This window comes from Phoca vitulina, unplaced genomic scaffold, assembly GCF_004348235.1.
Source record: "Phoca vitulina isolate PV1807 unplaced genomic scaffold, GSC_HSeal_1.0 scaffold12, whole genome shotgun sequence".
In the NCBI taxonomy this organism is placed as follows: Eukaryota; Metazoa; Chordata; class Mammalia; order Carnivora; family Phocidae; genus Phoca; species Phoca vitulina.
In genome coordinates, this window is record NW_022589715.1 from 32,944,236 (window position 1) to 32,967,754 (window position 23,519).

The following is a 23,519-nucleotide window of genomic DNA, read 5'->3' on the forward strand; positions in this document are numbered from 1 at the left end:
GCTACACTTGTGATGAGCACAGCATAATGTATGAAGAAGTTTAATCACTATGTTGTACACCTAAAACTTACTAACATGGTATGTCAACTACAGTCAAAAAAATTTTAAAAGGTGCTGCTTTATTTCCAATTACATTTTCTACTCACCACAAATGGAAGCATAAATAAATATTTATATTCCTCTTTCAAGACTCTAGATGGGAAAGCACTTCTAAGAATTTTAAATGCAAAGACAGAGAACCCACTGAGACAGAGAAAAAGTTATATTCTACTATATAAAAAAAGTTATTATACTACAGTAATAGTTTCTGGGGGGAAATGGTCTCTTTTGGGAAAATGTAATCAAACACAGGAAACAAAAAGAGATCACAGATTATTACACATTACACAGGACAATTAAAAATACAGTGACTTTATTTCCATCTTCTTACAGTCCCCAGTATCACATGTGGTAAGGAGCATCATCTCTATAAACACAAACATTTTTCAAGAAAGCATGTTACAAGATAGGATATGTAAGCAACAGTTTGGCAGAATTTTATCAACTCTAGTAGTTCAGAGCCCCCCTCCCCCACAAAAAAGCCAAGTTTTAAAATGCAAAAATAACAGTTAGCTTTATTTAACATATGTTACACCTTAACACTTAAAATACCATGCTCTAGTTAAATATTTCATCAACAACACTGTATACAAATAAAATATTACACAAAATATATTTAAGAAAATGTTTTGGTCTTTGATCTGAACAATAAATAAAAACACAGGCACTTCTACACTGAGACAGGGAAGCAGTCACTACTCAGAATAATTTTGTATAAGCGGCATGTGAAAATATGGCAAGAATAGAATCCTGGAGTTTTAAACTGACAATCCACTCATGAGAAGGTCTGCAGTTTCCATCTTTTCACTTAAAGTTCAGAAATGACATATGCTTTCCTGGGTCAATTCAATTTTCAGCTGACCATTACAGAATCATACTCATTACCGTCAAATACTAAAATTTGAGAACTATCATGATACCCCCCAGCAACCCAAATACAAGAACAGTTAAACTTTCTCCTTAATACGGCCCCCTAAGACCATAACAAGGTAAACCGGATAAATGTTACACACTGATTCTCATTTTGCAAAATTAACTGACCTGATTAACACAAGAAAATACTGTTGGGGTGGCAGGAAATTATGACAGAAGTTAATTTTTCTAGACAATTTAAAAAATTCATCCAAATTCCATGAAAATAAATGGAATTCCATTCAACAAAAACCACTGGATCGTATAAAACAAAGTCTTTGTAGCCAGTAAGTTTATAAACACCTAAACTGCAGGTAATTCACTCATTATAATGTAAAGTAGGAATATGATGATATGGGGGCAAAACATAAATAATCTAAAACGGTCAAATTCCAGAAACTTATGATTTCAGATAAGAAGGGAGGCAAATTAGAAAATAATGGCCATTAGCCACAGGAAGGATCAGAACCAATCATCCCCACCACATCCTCCATAAAAAAATTATAATCTGCTTTCCCTCTTCAGAAGGTACCACACTAGAGGGTTTAGAGGTCCTCAAATGGATACTACTAATAAAGGCAATTCTGATGGTTTAACATAGAAGTTACCCCTAATGTCAAAGAACACAACATGGGAACTATTCAAGATAGGTCTTTCTATGCAGAACTTAGTTTGTATGTATTTCAGCAATTTAAATGAGCATCTTGCAACCGAGACCAAATATCAATCATCTCTTGAGGTTTTCTACTATGTACTAACATCAAATCTACATAGGAACAAATGTTATTCTTGTTTTTCTCCTCTATATCAAATGTCTTGAAGCCTTTATGTTTCTCCGGAACAAGGCCGAGCTTCTGAAGGCACATTCCAGTATACACATCATCAATGGGGTAAAGAAGGACCTGGTCAGTGATGTTATACAGCCTCAGGGCCAGGTGGCCAGAGTAGAGGAACCCACCTCCCCCCGCATAAGGCGGATAGACGCCAGTGTAAACAACTTCTGGGATGTAGTACTTCAGTTTCTTATCCCGATGGGGTCCAGCATTGTGGATCACATCACCTATAAACAAATCTTTGGCTTTGTTTTTGGGTAAGCTATTCAAGTAATTCAGGATGTGATGGGTATTCACAAAAACATCATCATCGCCCTTGAAAACGAACTCGGCATTTGGGCAGGAAGTGCTCACCCACCTGAGAAAGAGCACTTCTTTCAGGGACAAGTTGAAGAAAGTGTCTCTGTAGTTCCACATAAGAATGTCTTGGTGCTTCTCACTCTCAAATTTCAGCATGTCTGACAGGTCTGGGTGGTTGTCCTCAGGCGGGGTCTGACCCAGTAAGAAGACTCTCACCACCGTCTGGTTCCCCACATGGGTTTCTCTGCCCCAAGATTCCCGAATTGCTTGCCTTCTAGCAAAATGTGGGATGAGGGACTTTATCGCCAGTATTAAGAAGGGTTTCTTTGCACATTTATCCGGTTGATCTATAAGTAGTGAATAATTTCGACATCTCAAATACAGCAGAAAGTCTTTAAATCTGTCTGGCAAATTGCTGAAACCTGAAACCACTGACATGACCCTCAGGTCAGGTTCACAGAAGTTTAGATGGCTTATGTTGGAAAACCCATATACGTCCCCTGTGTGGTTGGCCAACGCGTTCAAGATGGGGTTGTACTGCCTGTTCAGCTTCTCTTGTTCTCTGTTCCAGTAAGCCACAGGGGGGTCCGAGATCTTCCAGAACTTTTCTTTGGGTATTATTACTTCCCCCTTTCCATTTTTTTCTTGGCTGCTACTTTTGGAGACTTCCACAATCAAATAAATGAAGACATTAACCATCATCAGGATACCCAACAATTTTATTCTTCGACGTCCAACACTCATTTCTCATATCTGGAATAAAAAGGAGGAGCACTGTATTAATTAGATAATTATTAATTTGCATTTGCGGACATATGTCACTTGTCTCTTTATCTTCTCTGGAATAGTGGTTTAGAACACAGATTCTAGACTTGTACCGCCTAGGTTCAAATCAGGGCACTACCATTCTAGCTCTGTGACTGTGGGCAAATTGTATAACTGACGTCTCAGTTTCTCCATCTCTAAGATGGGGACAATAACCCACTTCATAGGATGGTTGCGAGGGCTCTACGATTTTATATGTAAAGCTTTGGAAACAATGGCTGGTCCATAGCAAGCAGTACATAAATGACTGTAAATAGTGTGGCTGTCTTAGACACCTGAGGGCAAAGAGATGCATTTACTAAATAACCTCACAGGTGTCCAACTTCCTTGCTTATAAGGACACACATACAAATCAGTGTGTTGCAAACTGACTTGCTCACAATTCATAGCAAATACATTTTATATTGTGACCTAGTAAACACATGTAACTGTATTTATATGTGTGTTACAACTGTGAGTTGCCATGTAATTCACAAAAATTTTCCATTTTGTTCTATTTCATTTTTTAGAATATGGTGGTCCCAACCCTGAATTGTTTCTCAACCCACCATTTAACAAATGAAGAAAACCAGGCAAGGGAGACAGATTAAGATGCTTGCCCAGGGTTGCAGGGCTAGGAGGTGGAGGAGACACTAACCACACCGAATATTCAGAAAATGGAAAGCCTCACACCGGCTTTAACTGACTGGCCCAAAACTGAGAACGACCCAAATACCATCAATAGAAGAATGGATTATCAAACTGTGGTATATTCATACACTGGAATAACCCTCAGCAATAAAAAAGGAAATGACTTCTACTCGCAGCAACACTACAACACTGTGCATGAAAGACAGACCTCAGGGGCACCTGGCTGGCTCAGTCAGAGGAGCACGTGACTCTTGATCTTGGAGTCCTACGTTTGATTCCCAGGTTGGGTGTAGGAATTACTTCAAACAAAGAAACAAAGAAGTGTTTATAAAAAAAAAAAAAGAAGAAGAAGAAGATGACAACTTTGGGGCACCTGGGTGGCTCAGTCGTTAAGCATCTGCCTTCGACTCAGGTCATGATCCCAGGGTCCTGGGATCGAGCCCCGCGTTGGGCTCCCTGCTCAGCGGGGCATCTGCTTCTCCCTCTACCACTCTTCCTCCACCCCCTCATGATCATGCTCTCTTTCTCTCTCAAATAAATTTTTTAAAAAAGAGAGAGAAGAAGAAGACCTGAAATTCCATTTATGTCAGGTTCAAGAAGGCAAGATTAATCTAGGACCTAGAAATCTGAAAATAGATAGGGATCGACATTTTGACTGGAAAAGGGCAGGAGGGAACTTTCTAGGGCATAGAAATGTACTATGTATGTCTTGGCCTGGACGAGGGTTTCATGGATGTATACATTTGTCAAAACTCAAACTGCATACTTAAGAGCTCTGCTGTTTATAGCAAAATGAAAAAGGGAAATGAAAATGACATTTTCGTGAAATATCAAAGGCCAAGAATAGATTTCAGGCTATGGGCAACAGCAGAAAAGAAGAAAGAGTAATAAAATAGTTTGCTGGATATAACTCCAGAGTTCTAGCACTACTGAGATAGATAACCGACCATAAGAACAACCATTTAGATAAGCTCGACATTAAAAGACAAGCCATAAAATAATAATAAATAAATAGATAGATAGATAGATAGATAGATAAATAAATAAATAAATAAATAAATAAATAAATAAATAAAAGACAAGCCATTTGGCAGTACACTGTAGGGAATTTTCTTATCAGGCTAATTCTACAACTGAGAATCTATACTTAGAATTCCTAAGAACTCTTGCATTCCAGGCACGGTATAGTATCCTCCTTGATATGGTGAATCTACGAAGTAGGCGTTGTTACTTTTATTCCCATTTTATACCTGAGGAAACAGTTTTAAAGAAGTCGCTGTTAAGGGCAGAGATGGGTTCCAAGGCCACCAAGTCAATGAGGTTCCAAGGCCACCGAGTCAAATGGTAGCCACTCTCCTCCGACCTCTAGAAACAAAGCTGGGTGTCCATTTTAATCAAGGGTAGTGTTTATTATTATTTTTTTAATATAAGAGGATTTTTAGGTTTACTGGGTTCTAACAAATAGTCCCAAGGTAGAAATGTCTGTCATGCTGCGAATGTTGCTAAGTTATCACACGCCAGACAGCCCAGATTAGATGGGTTGGAATTCACAAGTTCTTTTGTGTCTCTTAAAATCTGTCTAGTAGATCCCTATCTAGTTGCTTGTGTTTACCACTGCTAAATAGCTTTGGTTATAGACACAGCAGTAAAAGATGTTTAAAAAAAAAAACAAAAAACAACAACCGGGGCGCCTGGGTGGCTCGGTCGTTAAGTGTCTGCCTTCAGCTCAGGTCATGATCCCAGGGTCCTGGGATCGAGCCCCACATCGGGCTCCCTGCTCAGCGGGAAGCCTGCTCCTCCTTCCCCCACTCCCCCTGCTCGTGTTCCCTCTCTCGCTGTGTCTCTGTCAAATAAATAAATAAAATCTTAAAAAAAAAAAATCCCCTATCCCATACCCCCACACCCCTAAAGCTTTTGCATATCTAGAAAACAAGGCAGATGACAAAGTTATGTGGGAGCCCCCTCAGCTCACCCAGTAAGCAGCTCCCCCATCACCACCCCCATTTCTCCCCTCACTTCTCAACCACTACCCACCTCCACCCCTCAAGAATCCCACCACTTAGCCACCAAGAAAGGGCCATTTTAAAAAATATTTTATTTATTTATTTATTTAGAGAGTGAGCAAGCAGGGGCGGGGGGGGGGGGTGGTGGTAGAGGGAGAGAATCCCAAGCAGACTCCCAAGGCAGGGCTCGATCTTATGCCCCCGAGATCATGACCTGAGCCGAAATCAAGAGTCGGACGCTTAGGGGCGCATGGGCAGCTCAGGATTAAGCATCTGCCTTTGGCTCGGGTCATGATCCCAGGGTCCTGGGATCGTGCCCCGCATTGGGCTCCTGCTCAGCAGGAAGCCTGCTTCTTCCTCTCCCACTCCCCCTGCTTGTGTTCCCTCTCTCACTGTCTCTCTGTCAAATAAATAAATAAATAATCTTAAAAAAAAAGAGTCGGCCGCTTAACTAAGCCACCCAGGCACCCCAAGAAAGGGCCTTCTTAAACTTCCTCCAGAGAAGGCAGTTTAAAAAAACCACAAGACATTTCTTACTCCTTAATTCCAGTTTGAAAGGGCCCCAAGGCACATACAACCTGAATAATTCAAACACCCACACCCAAGTCTAGGGTCCATATCCTCCTTAGGTCAGCTCCTTTCAAATGAGCTTTTGGGCAAATCTAAGGAGCAAACTGAAGGTCTCAGTCCAAGACACCTTTGGCAACTTAAACCTCTTTGCTCTGGGCCTTACTTATAAGGAGAAGAGAACTCAAATGGACACTCAGAATGTACTTGCATGGGGTACCTCATGCAGGTAAAGAAATCGCCATCTTTTAAGAAAATAAATCATAATTTTAAGGGTTGTTCTTTTTTTTTTTGGTTTCTAGATGAGACAAAATGGTTTTCAAAAACAAGTGATTCTCTCTAAATTGGGATAACTCTCCTAAAGCTACAGTAGCACTTGACCCCGTACCTCTGATGTCTACGTCTTGGGTGCTTCATGTAAACAGCTTGAAGGAAGGGCAATAAGGAAAAGAATGAGGGTGAATGGAGAAAGCCTACAATGAGGAAAAAGATTTGGAAGGTACTCAGGAAAAAACAGCACACACTGAACAGCTAGCTACTGAAATTTTCAACTCAGAAAAGGAATATGGGTATCAGGAGACTACTTCTGAAAGTTCTAGAGTAAGAGAGATCAGCTTAAGGAAGAAAAAAGGAAAGCACAGAAGTCTACATAGCAGGTTGTGAACCTGTGAGTTAATTTTCCTAGGTAAAGATTCCGGGAGAATAGTATGTGAGATGACTGCAGATAAATGAGCTGGTTGTACATCCAGGTTATGGGGCAGGGTTATGGCTATTTGGAACCCAGCCATAACTGTCTGAGTGATGGTCTGAAGTTTCTGTCATGGAAAGCACCGTTCCTTCTTTTGGGAATACTCTGAGGAAAACATTAGGCTTGCCAACCTTGGCCAAGATTTCCAACTTCATCCACTGCAATTCAAGCTTTTATTTCCATGATCAAGACCCAGCTAGGACTTCCATCACCTTGGCCAAGACAGGGCTCTGTGGCTCTCAAAGGGACACCATCCCCACCTTCTATCTGCTCAAGGATTCCAGACCGCAGAGCGTTTTCCTGCGCAATTCTCATTTGCACCCCCTAAGGGAAGCTGAAAGGAGAGCCCCTTAACAGTGAGAAAAATGGGGGCCCACAGACAGTTAACTGAGCTGCCTAAACGTTACACAGGAGTTAAGTGACAAGAGTGACATGATGCAGCTTTCTGGTTACCAACCCAGGGCTCTTTGGATCTCCTTTTTCTACAAGGCACAGCCACATTCTTGTAACCTGACCCAGGTAGGTCAACAGTAAAGTCTCAAGGGCTGGCTCAAGACTAAAAAAAAACCCCAAAGCACAGGAAAACTCTATTTGTTAGCTCAAATGTACCCCAGGTACATTTGATCATTACCAAGACTCTCCAAAGAATGGGAAATGGGAGTGCCTAGAAGCTCCCAGCCCCCCTTCTGAGAATGGGCCAGCCTTCCCGGGTCCAAATTCCCAAACATGCATCTCAGGCTAACTCTTACCACTACTTGCTAAAGGGCATTTCTTCCAACCTGAGAAGGAAGGATGGGAAAACCAAGATTCTCAATTATACATTTCCATCAAGTTGAAATGCCCTCTTTCATTTGTGACCTGGGCACGGTTCCTCGCATGAGAACTCTTAAAACAAACCAAAGTTCATGGAAAGGAGGATAAAACAGTGACCCCCATAAAAATATCTGTGGGAAAAAGCTCTCTGAATATCTGACTAAATATTCCCATTGCAGACATAAAACCAATACGTGTCCTTTTCTGAGCAGGAAGTTACATTGCTTAAAAAGAATTTGAGTAAGAAAACTTACCCCAAAGCTGGGGAAGATGTTATACAACCCTTACTGTGAAACACAGAAGTTTTATGGTGAGTAACAGAAATAAGAGAAAATCCCATATGCAAACAAAGAATAATCTTAGCTTTTCACCTTGTGCCTGGGAGGAAAGCCTCCCCCCGATAAGGTCTGAACAGTTTTGAAATTTCTAAAACACTTCAGTTGGTTCTGTTTAATGGAAAATAACTTCCTTCTTTATTTTGCAGTTAAAATATTTAGAAAAGCAAGGTAGAAACAGGAAAAATACACTTGTTAGCTGAAAATGGATTACAAAACAGCACAGATACTATGCTTAAACTACGTGAAAATTCAGATAAAATAACCACACAAAACCAAAACTGGTTTAATCGGGGTGGTAGGATTGTAGGTTATCTGAACATTCTTTAATGCTGCCACACCATGTCCATCTTTGAACAGCCTCTACCGCACACATCTAGCCCTGGGATGGGGGTGGGGAGTATAGCACACACACAATTCCTGATGCTGGGTCCCCATTTTTATGAAGCTAGCTGAGTTATGGCCTCAGTTCCAAGTCACTCCATCATGTACTGGACCCCGCAGGGTTCAGCAGAGGCTCTGTGACAATGTCCATCCCCAGCCCATCTGACAGCTTTCCTTGGGCCTGTGCTCTTTATCTGAAGCCAGCTATTAGGAAGGACTACGAATACACGTGCCCTATTTTAATAAATACTTAGGTACCTGCCAGGCACCAGCAATCCTGTGAGGTAGGTACTCTCAGAGAGGTGATTTAACTTGCCCAAGGTCACACAGCTGGTAAATGGCAGAGCCAGGATTCAAACCCAAGCAGTTTTAAACCCTGATATAAGTGAATGCTGCCGCATAGGGTTATGACTAATGGGACATTAGTCTTATTTTCCATGACTAATCTCCTTAAAAATTATTAAATATTTTAAAGCTTTACATTTATACATTTGAACTTACAAAACTACCATGAGTCAAAGCCAGATATGGGAGGCAGGGTGGTAAATAAGTAAACTTGATTAATGATTACTGTATAAGCCAAATTCTGGGCAAAACCTTCACATACCTCATTTCATTTCCCAGTATGCAGTCCATGCAATCCCAGTATTTCATTCAGGGACACTAGAGAGGGAACCATGGAAGGGGATGATCCTAAAAGGTTTCCTCCAGTTCTGAAAGCCCTAGAAACACTCAAACAAAGTGCTGGCCAGAAAACATTTTAATGTGGCCATCAACAGCCAGAAGAACGCATTCTCAAAACTCCGACTTGGGGATATTTTCTCTCTCTCTCTCTCTCTCTCTCTCTCTCTCTCTCACACACACACACACACACACACACACACACACACACACACAGCGCCAAGGTTAAAAAGAAAGGCAAGACCTTCTGGTAACCATTACGGAAAATGAGCAGCCAACCCTGTCCAGCCAGGCTGAGGCAAGGAGGCTTGAAATCCAAGCTCTTGATTCAACCACAGTATGGGTTAGCAGCCTTCATGTCCAGTAGCCCCTGCTTCCTGCTCACTCTCCCGCACAAAGCAGACACACAAACCCTCAAGGGGCAGAGAGCCCAAGTCCACTGCCATATCACAAGGACAGAGGAAACACGTACGTACACGCTTTGGAGAACTGGCACATCATTCTGCCGGGCCACTGCTCTCCCCCACCCTCCAGGAGCCTGGCGAGAGGGGCTCTTCTAAAGCCTTACCTCCCAGGCTGTTCCCATCTGTTGCCTGGTCCCTGCCAGCCCTTTCCAGGCTCTGCTCCGACAGAGAGAGACAGGGACAGTTTGCAGCTAAGTGGTTCTGGGGGAGAGAACTTGTGCAGACAGTGGGGTGATCAGGGTGTGAGGGAAGCAGCTCAGTGGGACCAGAAGAGCTGGGCCATACCTAGAACCTGTTCCTTAATAGGAACAAGAAGCCCGGTCTGGGTTCTTGCCAGGGCTGGGGCAGGGAGGCCCAAGACTTCCCTCATAACCTCACCTAGAAGCTGGCGCAGACAGAACATGCATGTGTCTCTGACGTTGCTTTCTTATCTCTAAGTCACGGAACAACTACCATCTACATGCAAGGGATCTGGTTCATAGTCAATAGTATGAGTATTAGTACTTCATGTTTGAAATTAAAAGGGAAAAGAACATATAATGAATCTGCTTACCCATACATCCTCACAGGCAACATCATACATGAAAGTGTCCAGTAGGACATGTTCTCGTCCCCAACTGATACACAGTTCTCCAAAGCCCAGCACGGCTGATGTCCTCAAGTGGTATTTATCATTTAAGATAAAATTATCACTAAGTTCATTCTTCAAATAAACATGTACAGAACTTTCAGAAAAGGGGAAAGAAGAAAATTTAGCAAATGATGACAGGGAATTAATCCTTGCAGAGGCCATCTTGACCCTGCCTTTAGTAAAACTGACAACAGTTTTAGATGTTCAGTGTAAAAGATCATGTAGCTATAAAACAAGGCTGGTAGATGTTTGAGGATAGAAATGTCCCAGATCCATTTTCACTTTGAAGGTCAGCCTGGCATCTGGAGTCAGCCCAGAATTAAATTCTGGTTACGCTACCTACTAGCTGTATGACCTTGGGCAAGTTACTTGACTTCTCTGAGTCTGTTTCCTCATTTGTAAAATGGGAAAGATATAACCTACCATTCCAGTCTGTTTTCTACCACTCAATGGGCATTCAATAGTGCTCCTTCAAGGGTTCTGATTCCTCCAACACTAAGCACATTTCTCAAGTTTTGTCGTTCATTGCCCCTTTTATAAATTCTCCCTCTCTAGAAACCCATCTATCCACTACCTTGAACATCACCTCCAAAAGGAAGACCACAGGTCGACTCAGTTAACTCCAGGTATTAGCTTCTAAATGCTTTGTAGGGTCCCTCTTCCCAGGTCCCCTATTTGTAATGGGTCGATTTCACAGGCACCTGGAGGTACACCCCAGAACTCCTTTAAATTGCTGCTTCTTCATGCTCTCCCCGTCCAACCAGGAGCCGAGTCCCGTGTTCCCACAACACGACTTGCACCTCCTCGTCACCTCTCCTCTATTCTGTTCAGGCTCTACCACTGGCTACCGCGACAGCCTACTGCCTTACTGTCCAGCGTGCTCCCAGATACGCCCTCCCCCTCAACTACTCAGTCTCTGCTCCCCTGTACACGCACCCTCTCCCTGCTCATGCTGTTCCCCGGTTTGGTCAAACAACCACCAGCAGGCTACAGCTCCCTCAGAGTTAACTACCTGTGCTGTCTTCTAAAACTCCTCTCCTCTCCATCCCCAGGGCTAGAGCTCAGGGCCTCGTGGCCTCTTCCCCTCTTCTACAAGATCTCCTGCGAAGTGATATGCCCCGGCGCAAACACCAGCCTCAGTCCTCTCACTCACATGCCCTTCTGGTCCCAGCCAGGGCACTTCCCAATGATTCCTGCTTCCCTCCACCGTCTCCAGCCAACATCCCCCATCATCTGCACACCATCCACACCTGAACATTCAAACACAGCAAACACATTTCTCTTCCAGAAAAATCTCAGCTTCGCTCTGCCATCTGCAGAGTGCCCTCCTTTTGCTAAGGCCTTCCTGAAGAGCTTCTCTTCCTTCCAAATAAATTAGTTCCAGTGTCACCTCCTGGCTGGAGCACCCACCTCCCGGGAGTTAGGGCATCCTCTCCTGCTCGTGTTGGCCTGGGCATATTCCGTATCGAGGTCTTCACACGACACCACCATTACCCCAGCCCCAGCACATGCACCTGAGAGTCATTCCACATTTGCTAAATGCACAGATATTTTGGTCATCTGGTAAAGTTCATTGAATATAGTAAGACAGTCAGTAGAAACTAGATTAAACATATACACCTTTTCTCCAAAGAGATAACACTGGAAAATCACTTACTTAGTGCTCGTAAATGACACACACATGTATTTATATAAATCTCTTTTCAAAGTACTGAAGTACAATAGAAAAAATTTTAAAGGATTTTTTCTAGAGTTAAGAGAGAGATGAATTTCAGGAGTAGTGAGTCTGTATTAAATCTAGGAGTTCGGGGACAAGATCGGAAGAGGTAAATGGGGATGGACACTATGGCCCAGCCCCTCATTTCCCACAGTCAGCCCCAGGCCCACCAATGCACAGGGAATGCACCTGTGCGGGGTGGGGGGAGGAAAGGGGGAATGCATGTGCATGGGATTCAGGTGAGGGCTCCATCCCTGCCCCTGCAGCAGACCCCCTCTCCGTCCTATCCCCAAACAGGGGAGCCTCCATACCTCCTTCCTGGCGAGGGGAGGACCTTGAGCAATTGTTACCCCCATCAAGGCTGTGACAGTAGAGGCCCAGGGCGAACATGCCTCAAGGAAGGAAGGCCCTTGGTACAGACTTAAAATTTGAGGGGCACCCACTTCCCTAGGTGGGAAATCATCTTAGAAAAGAAATGCTGAAAGGCAGGCAGTTGCTTCCTGTGGAGTTTTTTTTTGAGAGAGAGACAGAAACAAAGAAAGAGAGAAAATCTCCGCCCAGTGCAGAGCCCTATGCGGGACTCAATCTCATGACCCTGAGGTCGTGACCTGAGCCAAAATCAAGAGCTGGACGTTTAACTGACCGAGCCACCCAGGCGCCCCATCCCTGTGGAGCTTAACGTGTGCTGGAAGCCCTTGTTAGGAGCTGTACATGGCTATGCCTTGGTAAGTTTCCACTCCAAGCTCCAGGACCTATCTACAAACAGTGCAGTCTGGCAGGCTCTCAACAGGCCCTCAGAGAAATCCCCAGATTTCTCTCTGATCCATCCTTCTGTTTGCTTAGTTGGGTTACATGGGATGCATTTCAGTCTGGGTCTGACCAGGAGGCAGAAACCACACAAGTTTAAGCACAAGTTTCAGAATCTGGTAACTGAGTAAGTATTAAGATGGAATAGAATTCTAAAGAGTAGGCTTTGGCAGGTGAAAATTACCGGAAAAAGGACAAACGTGGAACAGAGGTTCAGAGCTTATTTGAGAAGATACGGATGGCAGAAAGTTCCCGGGTTCCCAGGCCAAAGATGGTCCAGTGCCCAGGAAAGCAGGCACAACCCTCCGGGATGCAGGAACAAAGCCTGGAACACACAGGGTCACCATCAGGAGAATGAGAGAAAACAAGCCTTAGAGACCGCTGGGTGGGGCGTGCAGAGAGAACAAGGGTGCAGAGGGCGTCACCACGCACAGGGAATCAAGAGTGCTGCAGGAACCAGGAAGTAGGGAGACCCCCTTCTACGGCAGGTTAGCATGTCAACATATGGCTTAGACGAGAGCAGCTCGTGGCCACAGCCTAGGACAAAGACCCGGCGGCCAGGATCATGGAACTCCAGTATGAACATACGTGGGGCTAACGAGGGGGGAGGGGCAGGCAACGAAGCAGTGACCTGGGGTGAGCCCAGGCTCCCCCATCCTACCACTGTTGCCAGAGCTGGAAAAACCCATGCCCTGTAGGCCCCTAGGCGTGCAGGCAAAACAGCAGGTTCTACAGGAGCCTGGTTCTAGACTCTGGGAACCAGGAAGGAAAATCCCATGCTTCTGCAACATCCTCTTCAGAGCCTCAACTTACAGAAGGCAAAGGTAAAGTATCTGAAGGCCCTGATCCATTTTCACATATCAGCAACACAGGGTGAATCTGGAGCTGGCACAAGTTCCTGTCTCTAAATCACCGACCCAAATTCGTCTCCAAGCATTCTAAGTCTGAAATTAGGAGGAAAGGTTTATCATAAAACATGGGTCTGATACAGTAAATCGGTAGACAGGCAACACATAGGTGACCATCCATGAGTGGACAGCAGAGGTCAAGGCAGGACCTGAGTGAGGCACAGGGCGTCTGCAGGCAGAGGTAACACAGCAGGTCTACGGGCTCAGAGACCACACTGGGAAGAGGAGGTAAGCGCTGGTGGGCCCAGGGCCTCCCCACAGAAGAGGACCCATAGCTGCGCCTCACTTACAAGTGCAGCCACTGGAGAGGTTGCCGGAATGTGTTCTCTTTCTTTCACAGGCCCTCTATTTAAAAAAATAAAGAAAAGAAAATGCACTAAATCACACAGGAATATGAAATAAGGGAAAATGAAGAACTCCAAATTGATGTCCACGTTGAGAAACAAAATACAGTTGGCTTCTGCATTCACTGAGATTTTTAGTTTTAGTGGGAGGGGGAGGGGACAGAGGGAGAGAGAGAATCTTCAGCAGGCTCCACGCCCAGCACAGAGCCTGACGCGGGGCTCAATCTCACAACTCTTGAGATCGTGACCTGAGCCGAAAGCTGAAATCGAGTCGGATGCTTAACGAACTGAGCCACCCAGGTGCCCCACTGAGATTCAACTTCCGTACAGCAGATGCAGTTCACAGAGGAAAGAGCATGATCTGAGAAGTCTGTCCCCTATCAGCAGAGCTCTCGTGCATCTCTACTGGAACACAGGAATCTGTTCTGGCTTACCAATCACGACCAGTGAGTTGTTTGTGAATTTCCACATAATCAAAAAAAATTGATGAACTACCTCATAAATGCATCTTTTTTGTCTTATTATCTCCTTTGGAAAAACTACAGAGAGAAAGTAAACAATCAAATTATTCTCCTCTCCTCCCCTTCCATCCCCCCACCAAAATGAAAGGCCAGACTGGTTTATCTTCACCGCACACCCAAGAACACGGAGCTATCCATGTGTTGACCGTGGATGCTGCCTTTTTAATCTTTACAAAGAAAGGATGTCTCCCTGTTTTAATTTACACTGTTCTTTTCACATGCTTCCTTCCTGATTTTCCTACTCCTCATGCCCTTTCCCATTTTTCTATGTCGGTGGTTCTCTTCTCATTTAATCTTCGCAAGCTCAAAAATGTGAAGCAATTTGTCTGAGGTTATGGAGCTAATCCCGGTGGAGCCAGCATTTGGACCCTGGACCCTGGACCCTGACCCCAAGACTGAGCTCTCACTCTTTTTACCACACAATGTTGGTGCTCAAGAAGATTTTAAGAATCCCCAAATAAAGTTGGACTTAAAAAAACCCAGTAATTTAGTAATGAAAATCTTAATCAGCATGAGACAGAAATCCTGTAGCTGGCCTGTCAGGAACTGTTCACTGGTTGAAGGTGCCAGAGGTCCTGATCCCGTAAGGCAGGCACCTTCCCAACCAGGGCTGGAGTCCCCGCAGATGTGTGCAGGTATTTATCCACACTAAAGAACAAGGGGCCGGCAGGGGCTTAAACTGGCCCAATCACAAACTCATCCAGGCAAACCCTTTTGTGAGAGCTGTTCACACAGAGAAAATGCTGCCTTCTCATTCCCCTCGCCTCCAGCAGCAGGGCCTAAAGCGAGGGATCCCAGCACGGCCCTGTACCCGGCTACAGGTTAGTGCAGAGCTGGCCCGGAAGTCAGGAGAGGAGAGGATCCCGGCCCATGGCAGAAGAGATGATCAAAGAGTGAGTGCTGGCCGCACACTGTACCATCTCACCCTCTCACTGGTTTTCTCCATCCCAAGCACACCCGTTCCACATGCACAGATCACAGACCAAGTTTGTTACCACAAAGAAGCCGTAAGAATTTCCTCTCCAGGGCCTGAGAGCTCATCTACTCCAATCACCTCATTTTCAGAAGAGGAAACCAAGGTACCAGGAGGCCCAGAGTCTTAGCTGATGCCCCCGCCCCAGGGAGAATCAGGTGGGTGAGTCCGGCAGTGAGAATTACCGTTAGTGACAAGTCTTTTCCTCACAGTCCGCAGCTTTAATTCTAGGCCTTCAACAGAAGTAAGAAAAAGGCAAAAAGGCCCACCGCCCCCGGACCCCTCTCCCGGGTGTGTTTGTATTACTTCCCCTTTGCTGTTGGAACGCCTAACACACACGTTTATCTGACTTATCCACGCTCGTTGGTAACAAGTCTGACACACCCACAGGATGTGGGGGGCCTCAAGGACAGGGGCGGGCCATATCCACATTCACTTCTGTATCTCTCGTGTCTGCCGCTCAGACAGTATATTGATACTTAGTCAATGAATCTGAGGATGAGGAGGACATAAAAGGGGAGGAGCAGTAAAGAAACAAGGACTAACTAAAATTTTTACCTTTTTGATCAAGAGTCAACATTACTCTAAACAAGTCATTGTTGAATAATTTCACACACAGGCCCTCCATCTCCAGCCCCCCAGAGTCCCGTACCTGGCCCCTGGCTATTTTTGAGTCCAGGCCACTCCTCTTCCCAAGGGCCCTAAGCCTTCTCCAATTCCAGGGCTTTCCCCCTCAAGGCCTCAACCCTCAGCCATCACGGAAGCATTAAAAGGTGTCATATCTCGATGCAGCACATAACCTAAAAACATCTCTAGAAACAGTCTAATATGATTAAATAAATCTATAAACAAACATAGGCCCAAGGGTTGGAAGGCAATTACAAATTAATAAAAATGCACAAGCATAAATTACAGTACTGGACTAGAAAAGAACTCCATTATATAAACTAAGTTACCAAACTGACCTTGTATAAATGCTTCTGGAAATAAGTAGGCCATCAGCATGGCTTGGCAATCTTGGTGTAAAGAGATAGGGAGGGGAGGAGGTAATCCGGTGCCTGTTAATGTGGGCTCCTTTTGTCTACAGACACTTATAAAGAAAAGCTGATGAAATCAAGTTCAGAGAGAATATTTTCGTAGAAGTATCGGAAAAGAGATTACTGTCCTTTTTACATAGTAAAAATACATGAAAATTTCATCTAATGACTAACTTGTTAACAAAATTAAAAGTTGACTCTCATCAAAGTTTTAAAATTAACTTTCAAAATTATGTCATTGCCCCACCACTTAATTCCGTGGGTTGTGATAACTGACCACAAAAAGAAGCAGAACTTTATTTTAAAACAATCACCTTAATGTTAAGCACCTGGACAGCCAAATCCAATCTTCCATTTTCTCTGGCATAGAGATTTATCTAAGTCACTTCCCACAAGCTCTCCAGGCAAACTTTCAAATCAACCACTGTCCTTCCCACTTTTATTAAATTATACTTGGCAATTCTTGACCCTACGAAATGTAGAATGAGAGCATGTCCATCAATTTCCTGCAAAATAAAAGTTTCCATTTGTCTTCCTTCTAATATAAAAATATAACATCCCTAAATCAAGAAAACATTGTTTGAACATGCTGCAAACTGAGATTGCAAATAACGTATCAGACTTCTTTTGTAACTTTAATATTTAAATCAACACCAATGACATTCATTGTGTTTATGTCAACACTTTCGTAAAGAGCACCTGCCCTTAGTTACAATGAAAGTGACACCAAGGGGCATGAGTACCACGCCCCTGCTTCCAGGACTCCAGTCACACCCATTCAGAGTCCCTTAGAGGAGCAGCCCTGAGTTGACTGCCTGACTCACTCTTGTAAAAAAATGAATGACAATCGTAGAAAGTTGTGCAGAATTGGCTTGTGCAGAGATTTAAATCATGTTGTATTAAAATCGAAGGACCCAACAGACCTAATACCTTGCGGGGAGAGGGGAGACAAGAAACGAAGGAATGGGATAGAGGTACCAGGGACACTCCTTACAATAAGACTAACAAGTGCATACCAGCCCCTACCCATTCACAGAGGGCTTGTCCACATGCCAGGAAGCATGTCAAGGACCCAACTGGGTACTTAGTCCTGTGAAATGGTTCCCGAGGTATCCTCATTTTACAGACAAGTCAACTGCTTCCAAAACTGGCCCGAGGTTCCCAAGATGGAGAGTGAACGGAAGGAGAGTGGCAGGAATTGGGAAGCCGGATGGGTTCACATTCCTGTTGCTGCCAAACTTGAGGACAAACATGGAGCTGCATGGATGGCATGGTTAGGGTACAGGGGAGGTAGGCATCCCCACCCTCATTAAGCACTCTCACAAAGACCTGATCCTAGATTCAAGTATGCTACCCTCACAATCGCCTCTCAGAGAACTCTTAGGGCACCTGCACCCCTTAAGAACAACTCCTGTCCTCCCCTCCCACACCTTTGCTCATGCTAGCTGCCTCCTCCACAAGGACACCCTCATTCCCTCAGTGCCCTGTACTTAATCTTCCCTCCCAGCACTTGGGATTCCCCCAAAACTGGAACCTCCCAAAAGGAATACCAAGAGCTAGTTACCCAGAACCCACCCCTCACCCCTAGCAATGCTTCCCAGCCCAAACGGTCCCAGGTGAGCCAAGATCCTACTCTCCTCAACCCCCGGGGGGAGGCGGGACCAAAGCAACCCCCCCAACATGTGCTGTAATCGTGAGGTGAAAGCACCCCAACCACACACTGAGTGCCAGCCACCACTCCTTACACAGAGTATCCAATTAAACGGGGCTCCCCCTGGGATGTCACCTCTCCTCCAGAGTCAGGGACCATCCTCATCCCAGAAGACAACCTTTCTAGTGACAAGTGACCCTAGGGTGGCAACTTCAGAATGGGGTACCAAACAAGCAAACTGCCCCCCCCAGTTCCCTTCTCCTAGATTCCTCTCCCTTTCCTGCCTCTTTTCCCTTCCTCACATGTCAAATTTCAAGAAGTTACTAAAAGAAGCTTAAGGATTGTTTTTTTAAAGTTGCTTTTTCAAATATCAAAATAAATCGTATAGATTGAAAATACACATCCTCAAAACGGACATTCTGGCCTTTTATCCAAATGTTCTATTAAAAGGGGGCTGTTCAAGACTTATGTCCACATATTTAAAGAGATGAAATGGTAACACTTCTTTCTTTGGCCACCTGCCAAGAAAAATTTATGTTGCCAAAATAAAAGAGATTATGTTTGCTCAATATATGAGCACAGGACAGAGCAGCTTAGAAACGGGGCCTCTTTTACCAAGCAGCTTAAATCATCTAATTTTAAGTATGTCTGTGAATGTCACCTTCACATGTCATAGGCTATCACCTACTTGGAAATATCAGGGACTGTAGCAATCGTGTATCACCCAGGGTCCACTCTCTGCTCACCTCTCCCTCCCCGTGGGGGGTCCAAACACTCCCATGGTTTCTACTTCTCCAACTGGTGACCTGGAGGTCCAGCAGGACATGCCCTCCCACTCTGGGTGGTGCCCACACAGCCTCCTACTCATGCATGGGGTACGGACAAAAACAGAGAGGCCATCATGCTGAAACCAGTGACAGCCACCTGAGGCTTCATTCTATCATTCTCTGTATCTGTACTGGTTGGAAAATTTCCATTATAAAGAGGATTTTTTTTTTTTAAAGGATCCATCAGAAACTTAAGGAAAAAAAATTCAGAAGAGAGAAACATTCAGTTAAAAATAGGAGTATTCATGAGAGATATTTTAAGTTCATTTGAAGAAAATAATTCCTTATGTGGCAAAGAGAAGAAAAATAAAATGGCTGCATCTCATTTACTTTAAGAATAAAAGCTACGTAAGTTCCTTATAAACAAACGTCAAATTCAGCCATAAAATAATAAATGTAAAATATATTTCGTTAGTTCCAAATGTTAAATATTTACAAAAGACGGTATTTGTAACAAACCCAATTAGACCCTTGCAATGCTGAACAAATATATTTGATTCTGAAAACATCACTAGGCTTCCCAATGAATAATCTAGAGCCAGACTTGAAGGTTTTATTTTGTTTTGGTTTGGTTTTTTAACACAATTGTGTTACTCTCTGATCGGGACTCAAAAAAGAAGCACTTCAGAGAAGCATTTGTATGTTAAGTGCTTTTCAAAGAAAATAAAAAACAACATAATTCTGAAGCACAAATTAAAAACCTTAGCAAGTTTATGGTCCATAGAAATAACCTTACTGGAGTGTTAACGCTTTCATGTTCATGACTGCATTGGATTTAAACAATCAACATGTGAGGTTAGCTGTGTAGGTTTTTTCCTATTTTGTGGGGGTGGGGGAGGTAAAAGAAGCTAAGTAGGTTGCCATGGTTACAAAGGTTTTGTTTTTTTGTTTTTAAGTCAGCGCTACAACCAAAATCTACTTCAAGTTCTCCACATGGGCCACTGTCCCCATGGGCCACTACAGTAAGCCACTCCCCAGCCCTCGTAAGATTACTGTGCCCTGTGACAGTGCTTGATGTACCCCTGGGGTCCCGTATGGAGGGTGGATCTCCATTCTCCTTCACCTTCAAAGCTCTCCCTCCCAGTAGCTCCAGGCACAAGCCCCTCTTTCCCTTCTCTGTCAATATCCTGAAAAGGTTCTGCTCCTTGTCATGCCCTGACCCTCCCAATTCCCTTCATCTTCTAGAATCATCATAGTCCTTGGCCTCTCCTGACTTCCCAGGGCACCTAACACCCCAAAATTCACCCCAAATTCAAGAACACTGAACCCAGATTCTCTTCCTTGTTCTCCTGCATCTTCCCAGCTTTGCTCCTGGCCTCATGCCCCCAAATGGATGCTCTCCACAGTTCTGGGCTCAAGCTTACTGCTGGGTCTTCCCTTGCTCCTATCCCCTGGACCCTCAGAGACACCACTACAGCCTCCAATGTCCTAAATGTTAAAAAGATCCCCAATGTACCTCTATCTGTAGATCACCCCTTTCATACTTTCCTGTACTGGTTTCCAAATCCCGTCCCACCAACATGAGTCTTTTTATCTCTCACTCTCCTTCAAATAAATCACATATATACACTTTAATCCTGTACCATCCCTGGCCTGGTTTGGGCACTCACTTTTCCTCCAGAAAGATTAATGAAGTGACCGAATTCAGCAAGTATCAAGCACCTACTCTAACTGAGCAGTGTTTAAAACAGACAACCAAGAATAAAGTTACGTGGCCAATTATCGGAAGGTTGATAAGAACTCAGACAAAATACAAAGGACAGTACAGATGATAAGGGAAACCTCTCTTCTCAAAAAGAAGGTGCAGAAGTGGGGCAGGAAGAGGGAACAGCCAGAGGCAGGAGAGCACAGAGACCAGTGTGGCTAGAGTCAACGGAACCAAGAGCCTGGGAGGTGACAGAAGAACCCTGGCTTTAGTCTGACAAGAGCAGGAGCCACTGGAGGTGTCTGAGTAGAGAAGTGTATAAAGTAATTTCAGTTTTTAAATATTCCTCCACCTTCTTTCAGAGAACAGACCGTTGAGGGGCAAATGGGAAACCATTCCCCATCAGGAGGCTGTAAAATGACAGCCCATGATCACACCTGCCTTGCATCGACCTGTCAGGCTCAAGCTCATCTTCCTAAATGCAAGCCTGACCCTGACCTGTCACCACATTCTCTCTGCAGGAACTTTCCATGGCTCCCACGACCTCCAGAACTATCCAGTACCACTTCATTGCATGGTCACTAGGGTTGCACCGTGTCCTATTACCCCTTCCTAAACACCCTGGCCTCCAAACCCGCAGGATCACCTGCTATTTCCCTGACACACTGCCATAAGCCTGCAATACCTGCCTCTGCCCTCCAAAAAGTTATTAATTCATCCATTAAGGCTAAGCCCAAACACCACTTCCTCAGGAAGCCTTTCTTGGCTGCCCCCCAAACTGCACATTGCTTGCACCTCTACAAGAACACTCTTTCATCAGTTCTGGGTTAGAGTTTCCACAGACTGCTAACTCAAGGGCAGAACTGTGTCTGACCTATCTAGGAATACACATGGGGCCAAGCACAGTGCTAGGCATACAGTAAGTGCTCAATTAATGCATGCTGGCTAAGTGAACAAAATGCTCATCTGATTATACATCATCTTGAGGTCTTAGGGGGAGGGGGGTCCCAAGGACAGGTTTTCTCTCTCAGCTACTGTAATCTGGAAGACAGGGGTCCTGATGGGAGTGTTGGGGGACTGCATGCCCAGCACCCCTGACAATGGTAGAGCCACAAGTAGGGGCCAGAGTGGGGATGGATTTGAACCTAAGCCTTCAAAGCCTCACACCCTCTCAGCCAGATGTATCTCTAGGCAGGCCATACAACCAGTTTTAAATTTGCCCAAAGTATCAGCAATGTGTTTTTCCTAAGCCCATTTTAGAAGTGTACAGATGCAGAGAAAAGAACCTAGAAGGATCCAAACCAAGTTAAGAGTAGTTACAGTGTTAAGAGATGGTGAAATTTTCTTTTCCTTTACCTTACCTTGTTTTTTTCCCCCTAAATAAACATCATAAGAAAAAAAGTCTTTTAGAAAGAATGCCACAGTACCACCCGAGTTATATTTAAAGAGTGGCTCCAAAAATAGAAAGTATCCAAAAAGCCCACCAGAACACTGGGAACATGAGAAACACTGAATACGTAATACTACTTGCAGAGGAAGATTACAGAAGTTGCGAATGTTTTAAAAGGTTTGTCTGAGCATGCAATGGTCTGAGCCTAATAACTGGCCCTGTGCTTTCACTTCTGAAATAATTATTTCACAAAACATAAAGCAGTAAACATTGTTCTGGATATCCCAGGCACTTCTGTTCCCTCTTATCTAAACTCTTCCATAGATTTCATAATCAAGTGTAAACTGTCACCATTGCACCCTAGCTTATACCATGCAAGTGACAGCAAGTGACTGATCGGCTCTAAATGGGACATTTCAATGACTGTCATTTCATGACTTACAGAGAAAATGTCAATTAAAAATAACAGGAGGGGCGCCTGTGTGCTCAGTCCATTAAGCGTCTGACTCTTGATTTTGGCTCAGGTCTTGGGGAGCCTGCTTGAGATTCTCTCTCTTCCCCTCTGTCCCTCCCCCACTGCTCGCTCGCTCTCTCTTTCCAAAATAAATAATTTTTTAAAAAAATAATAGGTGATCAGTTATCAAGACATTAATATGTCTTATTTAAGCTGAAAGCTACATCAACAAAGTGTTGAATCAACAAAGACTTGGCTTCTAACTTTCAGCAAAAGACCAACATAACTTTTATAGTGAAATAGCATTATTAAAACAAGGAAGATATAATTGCTTTAGTTACCACTTTTTTTTTTTAAGATTTATTTATTTATTCCGAGAGAGAGAGAGACCACACACGCATGAGTTGGAGAAGGGGGCAGAGGGAGAGAATCTCAAGCAGATTCCCTGCTGAGTGTGGCTCAATCCCACGGCCCATGAGATCACGACCTGAGCTGAAATCAAGAGCTGGACGCTAAACTAACTGAGCCACCCAGGCGCCCCTTTAGTTATCACCTTTTTAAAGAAATAAAAGGGGGACAAGGAAACCTCATGTCAAGCACAGTGCTAGATATTTTAGGTGCATGATCACATTAATCTTCCTAGTAAATCTGAGATCGTTTCATCTCCCCCATTTCACAAATGAAGAACCTGAGGCTCAGAGAGGTTAAGGAACTTAGTCACAGTAACCACAGTCACACAGTGGCAAAAACCAACTCAAAACCAAGTCTGTTTCACAAAAGACTATACACAGTATGATTCTGTAATTCCACTTCTATTAGGTTCAAGAACAGGCAAAACCGATCTATATGAAAGGAGTCACATCTAAGATGATATGAAAGTTCCCTCTGGAGGGCGGATACTGACTAGAAAGGGCGCAGGCACCTTTTGGGGTACTAAAAATGTTTGCTTCTTGAGCAGGGTGGTGGATATACATTCAGGAGGTACATACAATATTAGAGCACTTCACACTTTACCGTATG

General features: G+C 44.1%; 1 protein-coding gene across 3 annotated transcripts in view; it reads right to left on the bottom strand.

The window, feature by feature from the left end:
* Positions 1–395: 395 nt before the first annotated feature.
* B3GNT2 (UDP-GlcNAc:betaGal beta-1,3-N-acetylglucosaminyltransferase 2) overlaps positions 396–23,519 on the bottom strand; it is a 185,448-nt gene continuing 162,324 nt past the window's right edge. For all 3 annotated transcript variants that reach the window (XM_032410892.1, XM_032410891.1, XM_032410893.1), the window contains exon 2: positions 396–2,897. In XM_032410892.1, the coding sequence (XP_032266783.1) occupies positions 1,695–2,888 (1,194 nt within the window). In that variant the 5' untranslated portion in view covers positions 2,889–2,897 and the 3' untranslated portion in view covers positions 396–1,694. The remainder of the gene's footprint in view (positions 2,898–23,519) is intronic.